Raw genomic sequence first — 21,411 nt, 5'->3', positions numbered from 1 at the left:
CCTTTATCATTCCACTTTGATCTCTCTCGCAGACCCACACACACATGATCATATCTCTTCTTACTCCCTTGCTTGTTGAACTAACGGCATGGAATTTCTGTGGTCAGTCCTGAGCCTGTAGTTGCTTGTGACACCATTTTTTTAAAGAGTGCGTCTAGCATGTGCTTCAGCGTTTCTCACTTGCAGTATATTAACAAACGCTGGACCACTACTTTTTACTGCTTGACTTGGCTTGCATTTGACACTTTGTGCATTAAAAGTTTATAGAAAAGTTAATATTTCTGCAGTCACTTGTAATGTTCTTCAGTGTTTGAGTGTTTGATACCTGCTGTGCCATTAGAACAGTGTTTGTTGGTCTTGACAGGCACATGAATAACAGTTAATGGAGAGGTATATGTAAGACATCTGACCCACTGATTTTTCCTTTTTAGGGATCTGAATCGTTCTGATTCGGACTCCTCCCTGTCCGTATCTCAAACTGGCGAGCAGCTGCGCCTGTCCTACAGTTCTAAGGGGCTCCCCATCAAGCCCACCTCTCTCCACCATGGCCCCCTCTCTCGCTCAGAAGAGTCAGCTCAGGCCCAGACCCCCAATGGGGGCAACCGGGTCCACGACAGTGGGGCATCACCTGATGGAGGCCCAGATAGTCCTATTCTAATGAAGAAAATTTATGGCATTGAAAAGTCCGCCAGCATGAGCGAGATTATGTCCATGTCGGAATCGTCACGATCCCTGAGCCCAAACTCCACCGACCCTGACACACCTTCACCCACGGGCCAGCCTGGTATTCCAGGGGCCAAGGCAGGGAGCCGCATCCCCCAGCTCTCATTGAAGAAGAGCCCCCTGGAGGAGGACAGCGGCTCCACAGGTGAAGACACTGACTCGGCCGGCAAAAAGAAGCACACCTTCAAGATCTTTAAGAAGCAAAAGAAGTAGCGAGTGCTGCAGACTGCTTAAAAGCTGGCGAAGCTTTTTCACCTTCCATCTGTAGTCCATTGTTCTAATGGATGTGCTGATGTTTTTTTCCGTTTTTTGTTCTCCGCTGGTCATGTTATGGCACAAGCAAATGCCTTTTCAAGGTTTTTGTAGGTACTCCTTGGGACCTTTTGAGAGCAGTCTCTGTGGGTTTTTGTTGTTTGTTTTTGTTTTCTCTTTCTCTTCATAGCTTCATTTTGTTTTTCTGAGAGGATTAAACTCTGGGGGTGTAAAAGCACTATTTATTCTGCAGGAGGCAGTGCCAGTCCTTTTGAGGGATACTCCTTTCTGGCTAGACTTCTTGTTTTCTTGTATAATCCGTATCGGTTTGCATGTCTTCACCTTTGTTTGACTGAAATTCGAATGCTCTTTGGTGTTTGCTTGGTTCCCCTATAGTGTAAACACAAAATGTCAGGTGTTTTGTTTTTGCCAGTCCACTCTTTTGTCATTTAAGTTAAAAAAAAAAGAACATTTTAAAGCAACTGTGAGATCAGTGTAAGTCAGTGGAAAGGGGAATTGAAAAGGGCTGAAACCATACTTGTGAAACCCTCCTTGAATCTGTTGCACTACTGCTGAATGTTATTGAATTGGTTTTGCAGAAATCAAGAGTACATGCTGAAACACTCACATTGACACAGAACCTGCAAGTACCTCCAGGAGTTCAGGGATTTCTGGGAAGTGGAAACAATAACAAAAGACTTAGAAGTTTTGGTCCATTCCAACTCATACAGCATAATGTGGCTTGTGGATATGCGCACGAAAAACGAGCCAGAAGTAGTCTTTTGGGACTGATTTTCCCCAACAGGGACTTTAAATAAGGTTTTTCAGTTGTCAGCCACCATTGACAGCATTTGTGCTAAATTTATATCCAAACCATGCCTTGTAGACTAGATAGATAACCAATATGTATTTTGCGCTTGCTGGTGGCATTGGTTGCCTTTGAAAGCAGAAAGTGATTGTAAAGAATACCAGCTCAAGAATTTCTGGGGAAAAAAAATCACGTTTGAAGTGCCAAACCAAAGATTTTAAATTTCATGTAGTTCTCCAAGTGTCAGTTAAAATGTTGTCATAACTGGTGAATCCTGTCAGCTCCCAACGTCCTAACCCCAGCGGAGAGTTGATTTTAATATGTGTAAAAGTTTACATGATTGGCTCAAATATCTTTCTAATTGAAATGCTGAAATATTTTGGGGATTTATTTCAAGTTCTCAAGGGAGCTGATGATGACTATGTTAATGCTGCTCTTAAGATGTAAAATTCTGTGTAGGTCTTCATTACTATCTCTACCACCTGTTGGTCTTCATAGGCCTGTCTCTGAGGCAGCCTCAGGATAACTGGAAATGATTTTGATGCTGAATGTCATAGTTTTTTTCATAGTTAAGCAATGTGTTGAATTGAGGTTCTTAACTAAGACATAGAAAGATTTGGGAAATAGAACTCAAATTGGAATTATTCTTTTTCTTAATGGTTAAAGGGACATTCTGGACAAATTGGAAAATTTGCCCACCACTACATCTGTTTTAAACATGCTAACTTGCCTCCTGCAGCAGAGAATAAGGAAAATAATCTTCTGATGTATCTGCATCGTTGTTGCAGGTTGCTTACATCACTGCTAGAAAGCTGTACATCTTATTGCAGCTGCATGGCCTTGTAAATTATGAGAGTGGGTTATTCAAATGACAGAAAGGACTCTTTAGATAAGACATACAAGCTAAAAGCTAAAGGTAGCAGGGTAGATCATTGGCTATCTAGGTACCTTAACTTAGTGTGGTTTCTTTTCTTTGGCTTAAAGGGCAAACATTTGACTGTACGGTCCATTTTGTGCTGAGTAAAGATTTGCTGTTTTTCTTTACAATTATCTTGGAGGACTGAGGAAAGAGTTAAACTAATGTAGTTATTAGCCTTTAGATAAGGATAATCAGCTGTTGTATGAAGCCTTATACGTAGAAATACGTACTGGGAATTGTAGTAAGGGATCACTGATGAAAAACATGGAAACGAATAACATGAAATCTTGAATTTTGTCAAACCAATGAGGATGAATGATATAATGCTAAGAGACAGGATATTGCATAATGTGACAAATTACACAGTGAACTTTAGTTCTAGGCTAGAATGCCCCTTTAATTTGGTAAAGAAGAGAGATTATTACTATTAAAAGTTCATCACATGCTGGCTTGGCTGATGTCAGCACTCTCCAGAACACTGGGGCAGGAAAAAGAACAAGCACACTTTTTAACAATGATGAACAGTGATGCAGGTGATTCTGCATTGACATGGAGAAGGTTGGCACTATGCATTTTTCCTGCAGTTCCCCATATTTTTACAACCGCTGTCTTCACTTATTAGGGTCTCCCAATCCTGGACTAACCAAAGCAGCACTGCACGAGACACCACCTCCTCTGCTGTGGACTCATTTCTGTTGTAGAAGATGGTGTGGGTGTTAAAAAGTCTGCATTACAAATGTATATCGGTCAGTCTAAAACAGTTATGCGCTGTTGGTCAAAATTGTTGATGCGTCATTTGTACCTCTTTTGCACGACAAAGCTATAAATGAACTTTGCTCTTTGTGAGTGAGTGTGTATGTGCGTGTGTGCGTGCGTCTGTGCGTCTGTCTGATTTCAGTAAGCTGCACTTCATTGCGTTGATGCATGTTACCCTGCTGCAATACCAGTTCGCAGATTCGGGGAGGGGAGAAGCAGGAGCATTTTGGGCTCTCTGTCCCACCCCAGCTATTTCCTACTTATGTCTCCCTTTGAGCTTCTATTTATGATTATATACATTTGTACAGAAAGAAATGGGGAAAAAATTATTTTGCATCATCTGTAGTGTTCAAGACTGTAGTCCAAGTCTTCAAAATTTTATGGCACTCCTGCATGAAAAGCAATAAACGGTTTTAAAGGAAAGGTTAAACATTTCTCTTTGTTGAATGTGTAAAAAAAGATGATCCAAACAACATAAAGTGCAGTACAAACTTCATAGACCACCCTTATTTAATTATAGCCCACCATTATTCAATTCATACTCTAAATGGCCTTCAGGTGTGAGGTATTTGTTTTTTGGAAAATACTTTTGAGGGGATTAGGTGTAAGACAATCCAATTATAAGGAAGGAGAAAGTCAGCAAAATAAGTGAAAACAGGAATTTCCATGTTAAACGTTTCAGAGTTAATAGACATATAAAAGTGGTGCTCATAACAGATACGCAAGACGTGGCAGACTACAAAAGCTGTCCTCATCAGATAAACAATATTCAAAACTTTCATCTTTGAGAGAGAGGAGAAAATCAAGCTCCACTCTTATTTTAGAAAAAAAAGTCACGGGTGTTTCTGTCCATCCTTCCAATGTGAGGCAACTAGGTGCAGTAGGTCTGAAAGGGTGTGCGGCGGTCATGAAGCCGATACTGAGAAAAATTAGCAAAACAAACAAAGAAGCTGCTGATGTTCTCAGAACAAAAGACTAAACACTCCAGAGTTCAAATCTTAACATCACTGCATGTGTTTGGGATCATTTGGAATGTGGCAAAGAAAGTGCAACCAACTTCTAAGACCGAACTTTGGCACTATGGAGAAATGTTCCTGCAGATTTATTGAAAAACTAAGAGATTCTCCCAAAAAGAGCAAAAGCTATAATGAAGGCACGCTTAATACTGAGGGGTGAAAAAAATGAGTACTGTGCAGAAGTTTTTACCATCTGACAGCATTCAAGTTAAAAAGCCTTTTATCGGAGCATTTATTTGCCATAAAACGGGAATATTATAATGAATACAAACACCATTAATACAATGAACAATGATTTTATGTATGTAAATGTGATTAGTGGTTAAATTAAATGGTGCCTGTTTTGGCTAATAAATGGTTCATTATGGTAAAGTGTGCTGGTGATGGATTTTGAAAAATCCATGTCATGGCTGTTGGATGTCTGGAAGTAAACGTCTTCGAAACTAAGAGCATATCAACTACTTTTTTTTTTTCTTCAAAATAAGTGATTTTTGTTGCTTGTTATTTGTTTATTTGGATTTCTTCTAATGATAAATGGTGTTTTTTATAAGCAAACACACTTCTTGCGAAGCTGAATGGTTTCAGATAATGTGCCTTTATGCCTAAGACTTTACACAGTACTGTATATATTTAGATTTTGAAGTTGTGTAATTTGTCAAGTATTTTTTTCTGCTCTTTGCTAACACTGAAATATAAGTGACTTGTGCTCAGTGGCCATATTGACTCAAAAAACAATTTATCAGTGGCTGATTATTTAACATTATCATTAAATCATTAAAATGTGCAGAGAAAGGAATACTGCAGAACTAGGCTTGGGAGCCTGTAAAAAAAATGGAAAGCATTGGGTTCGATTGGAACTGGACATGACTGGGTAATGGGACTGCTTTTGGGCTTTATGCCGTCATTCACCAAGAGTTTCCTAGCCGTTTAAGTCTAAGCTTACCTGGCAGGACAGTTTGCGTTTGCGGGTGGAGCTGCGAAATCTGTTTGCACAAGTTTCTCCATGTGTGAACCAAACAGGATATTCTTCCGTTTTATCAGCGCATACTGCACACCTCCATTGAGATCAGTATTGCAGGGCAAACTGACTTGGTGCATTGTTGTAGGACATGGGTTAAAGCAGACATTGATGTTAAAGTGCCATTCAGGCCTAACTAGATACTTAGAAAGTTCCTATTTGCTGTTTCTCCTCTAAATATGGGACAGTTCCAGTGGAACCGCTGTTGGCTGTGTCTTCAAGTCGTTCTTTCAGTGAGTAGTCTCCTACAGCACATTAGCGAAACAGTACGTTAAAGGAATACTTCGGTCTTTCAAATGCATCTTTTCTAGTTTGCCATTTACTTAAAGCAGTTTATTTAGTTTTACTTAAATGAGGAGGTTGAATGAAACAGCAAGGTTACTTTTAAAAACCTTTAATATTCACTAGTACCACAATGCAATTATGTTCAATAGTTGTGCTGTTATTTCTGTGTTATGATAATCAACAAAAGGTGTTTCATTATATTTAACCTGGAACTGTTTTACTGATCCATGCTTGAATGGCTGGTGGTGTGTTTCATTCACCATCACATTGCACTGCAATCCTCTCTCAGGTGCAGGAACATGGATAACTGAAGCTGCTATATCTAGAAAATGATAGATGTTGCTGTTGTATAAGACTAGTTTGAACCCAAAACTGCGTGTTGTTCTGTCTTTCTGTGAAGTCGTTTTTGTGCTTGATCACTACAGAAGAAAGGTTTTAGCTGTACACTCAAAGGTACCAAGGATGAATGCCATAGAAAAAACACTTTTGTTCACTAAGCAAACATTTAATGGGTGGTTCCTTAAAGAACCTTTCCTTTTGTATGAGATGCAATAGCATGCCGAACCTTGAAGAAAAACAAAATGCATGTGAATTCTGTTACAGTACTGTTTAAAAATTGGTATCATTTGGCATTAATAACTGCTTTTTTCCCCAATAACTAGTACAGCGTATTGAAATACTAGACATTAGAAGGTATTTAACAATGTTTTATTCAAAATTTCAGAGGTGTGTTTGCTGACACTTTGAGTGGTACTTCTAGATGAAACAAACACTCAAGACATATGAGGGTTAGGGTTAGCTTTTGGGCTGAGGTTAAGGTTAGTGTTGAGATCAGGGCAAAGTTTAGAGTTAGGCTTTGGGTAAGGTTAGGTTTTGTGTAATGGAAGTAATATATTAACAACACAGCTACTTAATGTAAGTAATGTATCAACAAAACATCTACAAGATATTTACTTCAGTATGTTCAGATGCTTCACTACTGCTACTTCACTGATATGTTGTTGATGTGTTACTGATTATCTGTTAAGAGTTCATCTGCAAAGGACCACTCCAAATAAAGTGTTACCGTGTTTTTATTGGAGGAGGGGCAAAAGTAATTGCATGATCAATAATAACTGTAATTATTTATAGTCATTTTTGCTGCATACGTTGTCTGCCTTGGATCACCTCTTTTAATTACAGGGCATTTTGGATTCTGCGTTAATTACAACTTAATTTTCACTGTTACACATTTCTTATAGACGTCTACACCTCTGTTCATTGTTCTGGACAAGAAAATGTAAAGTAGCAGCATAATGGAATCGTGTTATACATGCACCTGCAGCAAATGTTTTCAGTTAATGAAAACGGTGATCCCCAACATTTCGATGATAAAGCATACCAGTTTTCTTTTTGTTTGTTTTTCTCCTGGAATATATATGCATGTAGACATACAGAGACATCAACTTAGACAAATACGGCCACACCAAGAGCCATTTAGGAACCTTCGTTTTTAAGACCGTAATCTGTAGCCTTAACCTTTTCAACAAGATCACTGGTGGTTCCAAAACGCACTTCATCATATTCTTCATAACTTTCATATTTCATAAGCTACATTCAAAAGGTGGGTGTCATGAGTTTGTAACTGTCTTCTTTCCACTCAAATAGATGAGTAATGTAATTTTCAAACCTTATAATAGAAGTCATTTTTTTTTTGTCTACTGAAAGTCGACCCATTTTTCCACAAATCTGGGCTATAAACTATAAACAGATGGCATCTCTTCAGTAATACAAAAATATTGTAAAAAATATTTTTATAAAATAATACAAAGAGCATCTAAGATTTTGGCTTTCAACTGTGAATTGTAAGCATATAGCAGTATGTTTATGATAATAAAACTTAATTTTAGGGGAGCTTTTACAAAATAAATAACATTTGTTTCATGCAGTTACAGAATAATTTGCCTGATGATGTGGTCATGTAAATTCAAATGGACAGACCAAAATATACCCTGGAGAATAAGTGGTCTGACTGGTATTTTAAATGTATTTTTCTACCCCTCCACCCCCCCCCCCCTTTTTTTTTTTTGGCTTTTTCTCACTCAGGCATTTGCCACTGTGTGCCTGAGCCAAGACAGCGCAGATACAATCATGTTTTTAAACCCTCCTGAAGTGCCAGAGTCTGCTTACCCCATCCAAGTCCAGTACTCATGTAGAGAACCCTCAGTGGTCCACCTGCAGGGTTTAGTGTCTTTCAACACTGGATCAACTTTAGTGATCTTCCACAGATGGTGGCGCTGCACGCCTGCCCCCCTCAGGATCAAACTCATAATACTTCATTTCCCTGACTGGCTGGTCTATCACCCAGACTGGAGCATACAAGATTCCTCCTGGGTGCTCACATGTCTTTTACGCGGCTTGGTGAGCAGGGGTGCGGCTGCTGAACCCGACAGGTCGTCCTTTGCCAGGACATTGGTGCCCCTGAATGTTCTGAGTCCACTCAGTCGCCCTTTCAAACAGCACTTGTTGTGCCTCAGATGGGACACAGAGATGCATTGGAAAGTGTTCGGCGGTAGATGGCAGTGCCCAAAAGAAAATGGTAAGGATTGAAACCTATTAGAACTGGCAGGATGATTTATCTATGTTTTACATCTGGCTGACTGATGCTAAGAATCACGCTTGGGAAATTGAAAAAGCACTTTTGTTGAACAGCATTCTTTAACATTCTGTTTCATTCAGGGGAAAATGCGCTGAATGTGTGAATGTCGATTTCTATTTCTTTAGAGGTCGCCACTCTGCTGTCCTCATTATATGGATCCACTGGGGAGCATTTTGGCATCACTAAAGCTCTAGAGCCTTACAGAAATGCAATGCTAGAAGGCCTGCGGCTCAAAGCGATCTCATATCCTTGGTAATTCATAGAGGCTTTTGTTATCTGGTGACTTCTTTTGGGGTAAAAAGATCCTACAATAGTTGAAAGATGAGCTGAACAATCTGAGGCATTGATTTTTTTTTTTTTTTTTTTCCCCTCAGGTGTGCTTTCTCAGTGTGGGTATTATTAGAAGAGCCATGCAGAGACCATCTGTGTGGACTTTTACACCATGTAGACTCTCAAGAGAACTATGCCACACCCTCCTTGTTCCTGACAAGATCAGGTAACAGGCTCCTTGAATTTATTTGAATGTGATTGGGTTGTTACAATCACTTAAACTTGATTATTCTGTCTATAACAAACAAAAAACTCATTTAAAATGTAGCGTCTAGAGCAGTCAGTCAGTCCATTTATCAAAATGTTTACACAATGTAAAGGGCAGCTGGCATATGCCGATTTTTATGACATCGACAATATTTAAAGTTCTTTTTTGAGATCTCTTACAGTAAGTAACATCTCATTTACAGTTCTACTCATAGGTTTACATACAACTGGCTGAATTCGTAAAGATATTTACTTTTTTAAGTAAATATTAGTTTTTAAGTAAATATTTAAGTTTTTTAACATTTTCTAAGCTGCTTCTCTCTCAGGGTCACGGGAGGGTGCTGGAGCCTATCCCAGCAGTCATTGGGCGGAAGGCAGGATACACCCTGGACAGGTCACCAGTACATCGCAGGGCAGACAGACACACACACACACACAATCACACCTAGGGGCAATGTACCATGTCCAATTGGCCTGACTCCATGTCTTTGGACTGTGGGAGGAAACCCACACAGACACTGGGAGAACATGTAAACTCCACACAGAGAGGACCCCAGTCGCCCGGCCGGGGAAACAAACCCAGGCCCTCCTTGCTGTGAGGCGACATCCATGAAGAGATGTCAGACAGACACTGAGATGCGACTGGAAACCTGTGTGTCAGAGGGTGAGAAAGAAAGCATTTGTTGAGTGTCATCAGCATAACCGTGATAAGAGAAGCCATGAGAAGATATTACATCACCAAGAGAGCTAGTGTAAAGAGAAAAGAGAAGTGGACCCAGCACCGAGCCTTGTGGGACACCAGTGGAGAGCCTGTATGGAGAGGATGTAAACCCTTTCCATGTTACCTGATAAGAGCTACAATCTAAACTACAGTAAGCTACAATCTGCTTCACCTGCTCCAGGTATTTCAGAAATTCTCGATTGGTTGGATCTAATGCATAAGGGGTTGCCAGGGGGAGAAGCAGCATGTTAGATGCAAGTTGGAATTAAATTCTGTATGAGAGTAGTTCTAGAACTAATGAATGAGGAAAACGAGAGAGAGAGAGGAGGACAACTGGGGGAGAGATAGTGGATCAGGAAGTGCAGAGAATTAGTAAGGTGGAAGTGTGGGCAGTTTTAAAAAGGATGAAGAATGGAAAGGCAGTTGGTCCAGATGACATACCTGTGGATGTATGGAGATGTTTAGGAGAGAAGGCAGTGGACTTTTTAACCAGGTTGTTTAACAAAATCCTGGAGAGTGAGAGGATGCCTGATGAGTGGAGAAGCAGTGTACTGGGCCCCATTTTTAAGAACAAGGGTGATGTGCAGAGCTGCAGTAACTACAGAGGTATAAAGTTGATGAGCCACACCATGAAGGTATGGGAAAGAGTTGTTGAAGCAAGGCTAAGGCTAGAGGTTCAGATCAGTGAGCAGCAGTTTGGTTTCATGCCCAGAAAGAGTACCACAGATGCAATTTTTGCATTGAGAGTGTTGGTAGAGAAGGACAGAGAAGGTCAGAAGGAGCTTCGTTGTGTCTTTGTCTTAGAAATGAGCAGATCAGAAGGGCAGTGAAGGTGGAGCAGTTTGGAGATAAAGCCAGAGAGGCCAGGTTGAGATGGTTAGGACATGTGTTGAGGAGGAATAGTGGATATATTGGTCAAAGAATGTTGGAGATGGAGCTGCCGGGCAGAAGGAGAAGAGGTAGACCTCAGAGAATGTTTATGGATGTAGCGAATGTGGACATGGAGATGGTTGGTGTAAAAGTAGAGGAGGCAGTGGATAGGGCCCTATGGAGGCAGGTGATCCGCTGCGTCGACCCCTAAAGGGAGCAGCCGAAAGAAGACGATGACGAAGAAGAAGATGAGAGTAGTTCTCCAGGAGGGTTGGTGACCACTGCACTAGATGCTTGGTTTGGTATTTCAAGTTTTTTTGTGGATGTAAAAATGGCTTTTTAGCAGCCAATATTTGTTTAAGTATGTTTTTATTATACATTCTGAAGCAGCCACATCACTTTGTTTCAGAGAAGCCTGTATGTGAGCAGAGGTTGCTTTTTGTGTTTTTCATTGCATCTCGCACAATTTTCCTAGCAGTTGTTTCAGAAATCTCTCTGGCTCTGTCTGATTTTGGCTTGGTAGCCACAAAATCACTGTTTACTTCACTTCTTTATCAGACTGTATAGTACTCTTTTGCTTTCCTCATATTTTAGTGCAAGAATGTGATGCATTTAGTGGAGCAGATTCTTAACCCTCAAAGTGATCTCGGTGATCATACAAGGAGGTGCAAACTTTTGACTGTGTAACATCTGTGGTCAGTATAATACATGCAACATTCTGTCATGATGAATTCCTTCATCTAAGCACAACTTGTAAAAATAATATCTTTTGGAAATATCTTACAATCCTAAAATTCAGCCAGGAGTATGTAAATTTATGTGCAGAACTGTGTATGCATTTTTGCCTTATAGCCTTTTTGATTTACTCAAAATGTTCTGTTGTCAACAGTGACAGCTCCAGATTTTTTCATGTACAGCCTGTACATTCATCAAGGATTCTCTTGGTTGTTTATTGTGTAGGTCAGATCCATGTGCAGCTGCAGGGGGAGAATGGCCTTTCCTCAGCGTTTCTCTCTTCATTCACTCTGCCTTTAGGCTTGTGGTGCCTTATCAGTCTGGAGCTGAAGGGCAGAATGGTCAGTACTTATATCATTGGTATGTGCAAAGTGAACTGTATATGTGGTGAATGTTTAGTTGATGGTAGAATGTAAAATCTGTACTGATATCTTGTTTTTTTATTTGTCATAGGGGAATATCACAGTGGCATGCATTGATGGACATGAAGATCCACTTGTTTACTCTTCAGAACACATGTAAGATTTTGTATTTTATGTCTGACTTATGAACGAACAGGTCCTTACTTCATGTACCATTCAAAGCATCTGGTCTTTTGAACAGATTTAGTATAGCAGTGAAGTTGGATGATACAGATGGCTACTTTGTGGTTGGTGGAGGTAAATTCGTAAAAGGACTTAAAGGGTTTTATGGGCCCACCATGTATTACCGATCAAGGATTCCTTCACTTAACCTGGTAAGATGACATTTTGTGTACCTTATGCTATTAACATTTGCATTCAAACAAAACAGTTGTTTAACTACGAGCAGCACAGAGAAGGCCATGACTGTAACATGAATCTGTATATCAGATTCCTTTATTTAGACCCATGACTTGTGCATAGCTACTATAACTCATAATATATACACAATAATATAGTCTAACCATCAGCCTACATTAGGGCAACAGCTTAGCTTTGCTTTTTCTGTTCATTGAAGTTTTTGTATGGGATCCCATAGGATCCTAGCTATGCTGCTGTTAAAGGGTTACATATTATTTTATACTTTCTACATAATTCAACTGTTAGCATGTAAATAAAGTTGTTTAAACTTATAGTTTGATGTGAGATGTTACATTGTTTAGTGACTTGCCAACTTGTTTACAGTGGTGGACAGAAGTTGCAGTTTCTGTAACATATGAATCTATGCATGTCTTCAGAGTTATATATGTATCGTTAATAAGTTTTCTTTGGTATAAACCCATATATAAATATATATAAATGTATATAAAATGCCAAGCATTGTATTTGGAACTTTCTAAGAAGGAGCTTTTAAAGGTATTAAGTGCTTTGGATGTCTGGTTACTTCCATCAAACCACATGCAATGTTCTGCCTTTTTTTTAATTATTATTTATTTATTTTTATACAGCCAGATCTCCAGGTTCCCCAACTAGTAAGAATGGTTAATGTATCTGGATGGTTCCAGACCTGTAAGGAGTTTAAATTAGAAGTAGATCACAAAATAGCTGACTCTTGCCATGCTGTGACTGCAAAGAGGGCAGGTAAGTCCCTCTGTGTCCACAAGATGGCATGCTTTCCTGCAATCCTGGAACTGTTCAAGATATCTACTTTCCCCAGTGTGGTCATTTCTGTTTCTTTTTATCAGAGAGTTGTATTGATGTATACACAGCGCTGATACTAAAAAATTATCCAGGATCCACAAGGGTAGAATGCAGCTCTTCTGAGCCCCTCAGCAAACCTCGGAGACGTATGGTGGCTCAGATGATCAAGATCCTGTGCGATAAATATGGTAAGGGTCACCCAAAATAAAAAGTGCACATGACTAAATGATTAATTAAACTGTAAATTGGTTGAAATGAGTCTGGCTTAAATCACGATGTCCACTCATCCGTGTGTTTAGGCACAGTTGATCCAGCAGCTGTTGGCCGAGCTCTGTATGCTGCTGTCCTGCGTAAGCTGATCACGCATGGCAGTGTGGAGGTGATAAACAGGCTGATGCCTCCTCTTTTACAAGCAGGATGCTTAGGAGACAACAGAGCTCTTCATCTCTCCTCTGCTTTCTACAGCAGTGGACTTGCTAAAAAGCAGCCCTTTAAGGTGTGCAGTTCTTTGTAAAGTGTGGGCACCTGTGGTCAAATTATGCTTTGTTTGTATTTTCTAAGTGAACAGTTAACATGTCCTTTACAGAGAACACACTTCTGAATCTTTAATTATTTGATTAACTTAATACATTGGGGGGAAAAATGTAAAATAGAAGTTTAATAAGTGTAAAATATAGCTTGTACAAAGGTTCTGGCATATTTCATAGTTTTTGTTTCCAATATGTTAAATTCAGCAAATAAATAGAAGCCAAGGCAAGATATGTTTATTTATATGGTACCTTTCATACACTGCTGTCATTCAAAGTGCTTTACAGAAGAGAAAATATAAAGTCATTTAAAAAGTAACAAAGTAGAGGAGAATAGAAATTAAAACATTATTAAAACATGACTTAAACAAGAGACATTAAAAGAGGAAAAAAAGACATTCAATTAAAAATCATACAAAAATAATTAGGATGGTTAATGAAATATTTAAGCTTGTTCCCTCTTGTTCATAGAGGATGTACTGACTTATTTTCACATTGAAAATCAATTAAGCAAGTAGCTTGCAAACTTTTGCATACAACTTGTAAAGATCCAGAATTGAAAAAGGCTGAGGTTCGGTTATCAGTTACCATGTCTTCTGTGTGTGTAACTTTAGGCATGGCAGCTGTCATTGTTGGCAGCTCAGAAAGACTGGAGGCTGGCTCTCCTCCGTCTTGGACACCTGCACCATGTTGGTGACCAGGTTGTGCCCCCAGACCATGACCTCTCCTACGCCTATTATTCCAACATCGCTAAGCAGACTTCATCGGATCGTCTCAGGCCCTCCTCAAAACAGGTGCTTGGGTGCAATACAGTATTTAACTCTCAGCAGTCTAGAGTTTTTATTGTTGCTTTGCTATACATTTCACTAGGATTACATAATTAAATGGACTTACAGTTATATAATAATTCCATATTTGCAATGAATTTACTTTTGAACTACATTCCCTATTGACAGGTTTGAGTCTGCACTTCCAGCCATTTTCTTGATGTTTTGATCTCAAAAAAAAATGTCAGACACATGCCAAAAACAAGTGATCCTAATATTTGAACTTTCATAAGTTTAGAATCTGCACTTTTGACCAAATTTGTCCACTTGTGTTGGACAGTTAGTAAAAATAAAATCACACCATGCTTTTGGACTCGCTGGTGATAACAGATTTCTGAGGGTTAATGTTGCGGTCACTGCTGTTTCTTAAGAGCCGAATCAGTCATTCAGCACAGACTGTACGAAAGTTTGCAGAAGCAACAACAGCAGTGTAAATATGTCACTTGGCAGCCAACTGAGCACATACTGAAGAGGACATCTGGCTCTAAGAGTTTTATGACAAACATCGCTGGTGTAACTTAATTAAATGTTTTCTGTGTTGTAGACATTTGTTGAGTCAATATTCCTGAACGATGAGGAAACACTAAAGGCCCAAACCAATGAGAATGATGATATATTTCACTGGCTTAAACTACAGGCACGCAACGGGGTAGCAGACGCTGAGGTAAAGAATGTCAGCACAGCACACACTATAGGTGACAAATTTACTCAGAAAATTTCCTTCAAGAGTCTTTCCTGCAAGTTTGTGCTTGTCTTTTTAAATGTTTGCCTCTTCAGCAAGCAATAGCCCGGATGCTGTTCTGGGGGCAGCAGGGTGTGACTTCAGATATCCAGACAGCTGTGAGACACTATGAGAGGGGGGCAACCAGACTGCAGGACCCTGTGTCCATGTATGACTATGCCATCGTCCTGCTCACGGTTCGAATCTCTGTTCTGCTGCAAAGAGTGGTTTAACCAAATATGTAAACGTGGCGAATAATGAATGGAAGTTGGTGACCACCAGTTAGTTATCTGTTCACTTTTATTTACTGTTGGCAAAATTAGCATTTCTGGGCCTTAATTTCAGGGTCAAGGAGTTCCTCAGGATGTGCCAAAAGCAGTCACCTTCTTGAAAAAAGCAATGGAGCAGGTACAAGTCCATAAACATGCTATATACATTCCATTGCTTTTGTATTGAATCAACAATGTTCTAGAAAAAGCTTCAGATTTCTATCATTTTGGAACTTTTGTATTGACCTACTTACCATGAAATGAACATGAAGGTCAGCTGATGTTTTCAATTGAGAAAAAAATTGACCTTTCTCTAGCAGCAACATTTATGTAAACAATATGTTTCCTATTGAATTATGGTAGTGGACGCCAGCCGTCCTCCTGGAGATCTGCTTTCCTGCAGAGTTTAGTTACGTCTAATATGCTGATGCTCCTTTTCCTCATTTAACATAATGCATTGATCCAGCCAGTTAAGAACTTCAGAAGAAGTTCATTTGCTAAAGCAGGTGTGGCAGATAGTGGTAAGGTAGGAAGGTACAGTAGATCTCCAGGACCACAGTTGGTGACCAATTTAAGTTAACATCCATTACCTCGTTACCTTCGATTTATTGATTTTAATTTTTTTATTTTAAACAAAAACATCACTTATTTCTCACTTCTTCATAAACTTATGCATGATTCCTAGTTGTGATACTATGCTATGAAGCCCATATTGACAGTAGTAGGCTGTGAAATGCTTAAAGTGTATTGAGCTGTTGACTGAATCAGCTGTGCATCATCACTGCAGGGCTTTGCTCCAGCTATCACTGCTTTGGGCTGGTACTACGAGCAGTTTGAGAGAAACTATGAGCGGGCAGCAGAGCTTTGGGAACAGGCTGATCTCCTGGGGAATCCTGATGCTGCCATGAATTTAGGAGTACTTCATTTGCAAGGCCTCTATCCTGGACAACCAGTTGACAAAGTGCGTGCAAACATGTTACTGATGTTTATTTATCTATATATTTACTCATTTATCTTTCTTTATAAGTTTAAGGTGGTTACAACGGCAACAGCAATAGAACATATCAGATAGCATTTATCTTCCTCATAATCTCTTCAAAACCACTTTGAATTAGAGCATTTTGCATTATGTAGTTTTTGTCTTATAAAGCACAAAAATACTTAGTGAATGTAAGTTTTTAGATTTTAATACTGTCTTCAGGTTAAGGCTTATAAGTATTTCCTGAAGTCAGCCCAGAGAGGCCACTTAAATGGAGGCATTGAACTGGCTGAAATTTGGAGTCTGGGGATTCCTGGTTATGTGGCACGTCATCCATCAGGTGCTGTTCTGTAAGTTGGACTTCAGCTGTGCTTAGCCTCATTAAAACTGTAAAACATTTTCCTTTAAAGGAAGTTTTGAGAATGGTTCGCCAGAAATGTTCCTCCTTACTCCAAGTGTGATATTTCAGTTTTGCCATTAAATGTCATTTAAATGGCAGTTAAAAAGTAATGGAAGTCTCTTGTGTAACGTAGGAGGCATTGAGGCAGGATGCAAGTGTGAGTTGCTTTTATTTAAACATGATTCAGAGTCCAAAAACACAGTGGCAGAGCTGATTGGAACAGATGAATCCATGACAAGACAAACTAAACAGACCCTAACAAGGAACAACAACCAGAGAAACAGGCAACAGGGTATATAGATGCATGTCAAAAGAAAACAAAGACATATACAAAAACAAACAGCACTAGGAAACCAAGAAAAAGGCAAAAACAGAAAGACCAGGACAAAGACTGAATGGATGTTATATCTTGTCACCCAAAAAAACTTTTATTGGACTAGCCTAGAAGCTTCAGTGCAGAGCTAAAGCAGACATGTCACCAAACATGTCTTGGCTGATTGATTACATTTGAAATAAGGGGAACTTAAATAAAGTGAAATTTTTTTATTTAACAATTCCTTTAAAATCCTATATCTTGGTAATGAGTATATTTTGTTTGTGGTTTTAGGTGGGCTAAATGGGCATCTGAACAGAATGGATATCTTGGTACAGTCTTAAGGAAAGGCCTAAAGGCCTATCTTAAAGGCAACTGGTAAACACAACCATATTTTTAAATAACTTTGCACTTTATACTGGCACTGTTTGACTAGCTAAGTTATTGGAGTTGCTGGTGAAATTATTTACATTTTTTCTTGACTTTTTTTTTTTTCTTTCATAGGTTTATGGCAATGATTTTTTACCTGATGTCTGCTGAGTGTGGATTGTCAGCAGCTCAGTTTAACATGGCATTCTTGTGTGAGCACAATCAGGTGAGTCAGTCTTTTGCCTAGTCATGAAAGTCATGCTACCATTTGGGTCATTTTAAGCTAGTATAAGTTGTTCAGTGTTTGTGTCAGAATGTTTGCTTTGATTATAGAGAAAGCTTGTTAGCATATGCATACACTTTCTAGATGATGTCACCGGTTGTTGAGCTACAGAATATAGTAAAACTGATGTCTGCTTGTGTCTTCTGCACCACTCTGTCAGGGAGGATCATTGAATCCAGCATTTGTGACACAGTGTATGTTACGATACTACAACCTTTCCATTCAGAGCCAAGATCCTGCTTCTTATGGTAATTCATGATGTTTCTTCAGTTTTGCATGCAAAGAGAGACCAGTTAAACGTTTAATATGACATTTACTATGTGTGCAGTTTTTGTGGACTTGGTGCTTTGCATTTTATGCTCTCTATGTGGCTGTGTTTCGCGCGAGTGCTACAGGCCTCTGAAGTTGAATAAAGTTCACAAGTTTTCTGTAACAATGAAGGAGAGGAAAAATAACTGCTAAAGTTTAGTGAAATGAGCTGAAATTTCCTCTGTTGTGAATGGGACTTGACTGTCTGTTGCCTGCAAAAAGCAGGAATGAATCCCTCGTCACACTCAATCGTGTGATCTCATTGCTGGAAATATTTTATATGGTAGCTGAATTGTCTCTGCTAGTGAATATGACTTCTCTCTGTCTGGGTGTTTGATGGAAGATACCCACCACACACAAAGAGAAAGTCCAAAGAAAAGAAATTCTATTTTTTCTATTTTGCTGTCTAATAAACTGCATAGTTCAGGCATCAAAATATAATTTTTACATTTTTATAATTCTTCTTTTTTTTTTCACTGCAAGTTTAGCGTTTTTATTGATGGAAGAGGATAAAGGTTGTGTTATGTCACATTTTGGTAACATGCATTTTTTGAGAGAATGTAATTTTAAGTGGGGACAATTTCTCATTTTCCAGTGCCACTCAATCACAACATTACAGACCATCATAACGTAGCCAAGAGCAGAAAAGGAAAAAAAGTGTGAACCCTCCCACCCCCCCCACCCCGTACCGTATACAGTATGATGAGGATATTCATATGTATACAGTTATATGCAAAAGTCTGAACACCTGTGGTAAAGTAATGTTTTATTGATTTGATTGAAGTGAAAAGAAGTTAACATATCCTCTACTGTGAACACGTCTGCACCTCTTAATACAGTTACTGTTTATTTGCTGAATACAACCTATTGGAAAAAAAATAAAACATAAATTGTGACCTGTGCACATTGTGAAAGTTAGAGCACATTTTATATTTGATGTTTTATTTTTTGAACATGTTAAACTCTGTAAATAAATATAAATTGTGCACAAAAATTTGCAGACAAATGCCATGCTTAATTTTTTTTCTGTAGAGGGTTTGACTATTTTCACATGAAAAATCAACAAAACATTTAGTGAACGGGGTGTTCATATTTTTGCATATAACTGTAAATAGTATTTAATATGACTACTTTTATTTATGATGTACTACTTTCTTTTTCTGTTATGCTCAGCTTTGGTGAAAATGGGTGACCTGTTCTATGAGGAGCACACTCAGGGCAAAAGAGACCTTTCTGATGCAGCTGAGATGTACAAAGAAGCAGCACTCAGAAACGACCCACAGGTAACACACACTAGGACTATGAGGCTGCAGTTCAGATTATTTAGTGTTTATTTGTACTATGTATTTTGTAATCCCATTTTGGATGAAATGACTGTAGAAGCGTATGATCAATTCAGGTGAACATCACTTATTTTAGTGGCCTACTAAACACAGCTTTAAAGGTCCTCCAAGTGTCCTCTCGTCATCTTAAATGGTTAGGCCTTTCTCATGCATCAGTTTCTGATTCTGCATGCTCTTGTTCATATTTCCTGCAGGGCTGGTACAGTCTGGGTCTGCTTGTTCAGGAAGGGGCGAGATTACCAGCCACTCTGTTCTCTGAACTGAATTTGCTGCAACATTATTTTTCAGATAAGCTCACTATTCTTACCACCCTGTACCAAAGGTATGTTAGCTGTACATGCTTACCATGCTTTTTGAGTTGTGAAATAAGGTGAATCAGCACTGTTTGGAACATTAATTTATGGCTCTTCTTGTTTTTTCCCCTATAGATGTCAAGACTCCAATACTGATGAGGCACACCTTCCCTGTACTCTTGCTCTGCTCGCTTCACATTTACAATCTATACACACACTTGGATGTTCTACTGTGAAGGTTTGTGTGTTTCCAACCTGCTGTTTTCTGTGACTTTATGTAGTAATTATATGTAAGTATTTGGTCTTGGACTTATAGTGTGTTGATTGCTGATCACTGCTGTTAAACCAAAGCCTCATTTGAACTTCAGGCAGCAGACAGCTGCATTTTGCATGTGAACGTTTCATAATGAAGGGACTGATATAAATGGTCCAAAATGACTTAGAAATATTAGAAAATAAAATATTAGTACTTTAACATACAGCCATATACAAAGGTTTGGGTGCCCCTGCTCATATTAAATGTTGATTTAAGTACACATCCCATACAGAGAACACACTTCTGCACAGTTCAGTGCAGAATTACTGTTTTTTTTTTTTACTATTATTTGCTGAATTTACCATAATTCAACAATGAAAAAAAAATTACATATTGCCTGTGTAAACATAATGGCACATTTTTATGGGTTTTGTTGTGGCTATGTTTTAAACTCATCCAATACATATAATACCAATACATGTGCACTAACATGTGCAGCAGAAATGCTCTCTCTACAGAATGTGTTAAATTAGCTTCACTTAGAAAATCAACAAAATATATTATTGGAGCAGGGGTGTTCAAACTTTTCCAAATAACTGTACCTTTATGTACATAAAGCTAATCTTTTCCTTCTCCTGTAAAGTTACCATTTTAGGTTTTGTTAAAACAGTGATATTTGTGCTTTTGTTTTTTCCTTTGTTGAGAAAAGTCATTCAGAGTGGTTTGATATGAAATGGTTCATTGTAGAGAAATTTGTTGTGTCAAATTTCTTTACAGTGGTATTGACATTATTTGTTTGTAGTGGTAAATTTGGAAGAAGAAAAAAAAAACACCCTTTTATATTATTTTTCCTTACAACATTGTGTCTGTACCTGTGCTCCATGAAGAATTTTTACAAATAAGTTTTAAGCCAAAACCTTTTCAACACTAATCACAAAACAATGTCTGAGGCATCAGGTAACATATTTGTAACCGTTTGATGTAATATCTTGCATTAAATGACACAGTTCTGTGGGGCTTTCAGTGGCGGAAGTTTATTTAGACCAGAGCATTTTACATCAAACCACTGAATGTTTAGATCTCAATGCTTTAATCATGCAGAAATGTAGAAAAATCCCTTTTAATTTTAGAAAATTTCCCTTTTAAGCATCTGCTTTTATCCTTTTTTTTTTTTTTTTTTTTTGCAGCTAATTAATTTTTGTTTGTTGCTACAGCTCCTGAGTGCTGTGGCAGTTGCTGTTGCTACTCTCTCCTTTTTCAGAATCATCCCTGCCATTCTCCGCCAGAGGTCAGCATCCAGTCAGCAGAACACGGCGCCCTCTGATGCCCGCCAGCCAACAGAGCAGGAAGAGTCTTCAGGAGTGTGAGCAGCTCTTTAGTGTTTGTGCTCAGGTTTATGACGAGCTTCCCGAGGGATGTCAGAATTTCATCATTACTTGAAAGATCCGCTCAGTATATTTAGGAGTTTTGTATATTTTTAATGATTACTTAGGTTGCTGTGGCTTCAAATTTCTCAGCTGGACAAGCTGAACAGTCTTTAAAATTAAAAAGTGTTAAGCTCAGAAATGGACTTTGCTTCTTATTTTTCATTTCCATTTTAGTAGTGCATCTTGAGTAGAGTAAGCTCCTTGTCCCTGCTTGTG

General features: G+C 38.7%; 2 protein-coding genes across 4 annotated transcripts in view; both read left to right on the top strand.

Annotated features, from left to right (window-relative positions):
* Nucleotides 1-3,881, top strand: part of stim1a (stromal interaction molecule 1a) — a 49,760-nt gene extending 45,879 nt beyond the window's left edge. For all 3 annotated transcript variants that reach the window (XM_037546510.1, XM_037546508.1, XM_017707196.2), the window contains one exon: nucleotides 432-3,881. In XM_037546510.1, coding sequence (XP_037402407.1) covers nucleotides 432-936 — 505 coding nt within the window. In that variant the 3' untranslated portion in view covers nucleotides 937-3,881. The remainder of the gene's footprint in view (nucleotides 1-431) is intronic.
* A 152-nt stretch (nucleotides 3,882-4,033) lies between these two features.
* On the top strand, nucleotides 4,034-21,334 carry LOC108432976 (protein sel-1 homolog 3). The gene is made up of 23 exons (XM_017707172.2): nucleotides 4,034-5,725; nucleotides 7,863-8,355; nucleotides 8,541-8,667; nucleotides 8,790-8,911; nucleotides 11,504-11,619; nucleotides 11,732-11,796; nucleotides 11,882-12,014; nucleotides 12,687-12,819; nucleotides 12,924-13,067; nucleotides 13,179-13,375; nucleotides 14,021-14,200; nucleotides 14,778-14,897; nucleotides 15,011-15,151; nucleotides 15,300-15,362; nucleotides 16,011-16,184; nucleotides 16,425-16,552; nucleotides 17,210-17,293; nucleotides 17,420-17,510; nucleotides 17,728-17,815; nucleotides 19,050-19,159; nucleotides 19,414-19,541; nucleotides 19,648-19,750; nucleotides 20,983-21,334. The coding sequence occupies exons 1-23, from the start codon at nucleotides 5,672-5,674 to the stop codon at nucleotides 21,133-21,135; spliced, it is 3,147 nt and encodes a 1,048-aa protein (XP_017562661.2). The 5' UTR covers nucleotides 4,034-5,671; the 3' UTR covers nucleotides 21,136-21,334.
* Nucleotides 21,335-21,411: the final 77 nt, after the last annotated feature.

Source organism: Pygocentrus nattereri, chromosome 17 (assembly GCF_015220715.1).
Source record: "Pygocentrus nattereri isolate fPygNat1 chromosome 17, fPygNat1.pri, whole genome shotgun sequence".
NCBI classification, from domain to species: Eukaryota; Metazoa; Chordata; class Actinopteri; order Characiformes; family Serrasalmidae; genus Pygocentrus; species Pygocentrus nattereri.
This window is presented reverse-complemented; position numbering and strand designations above follow the sequence as displayed.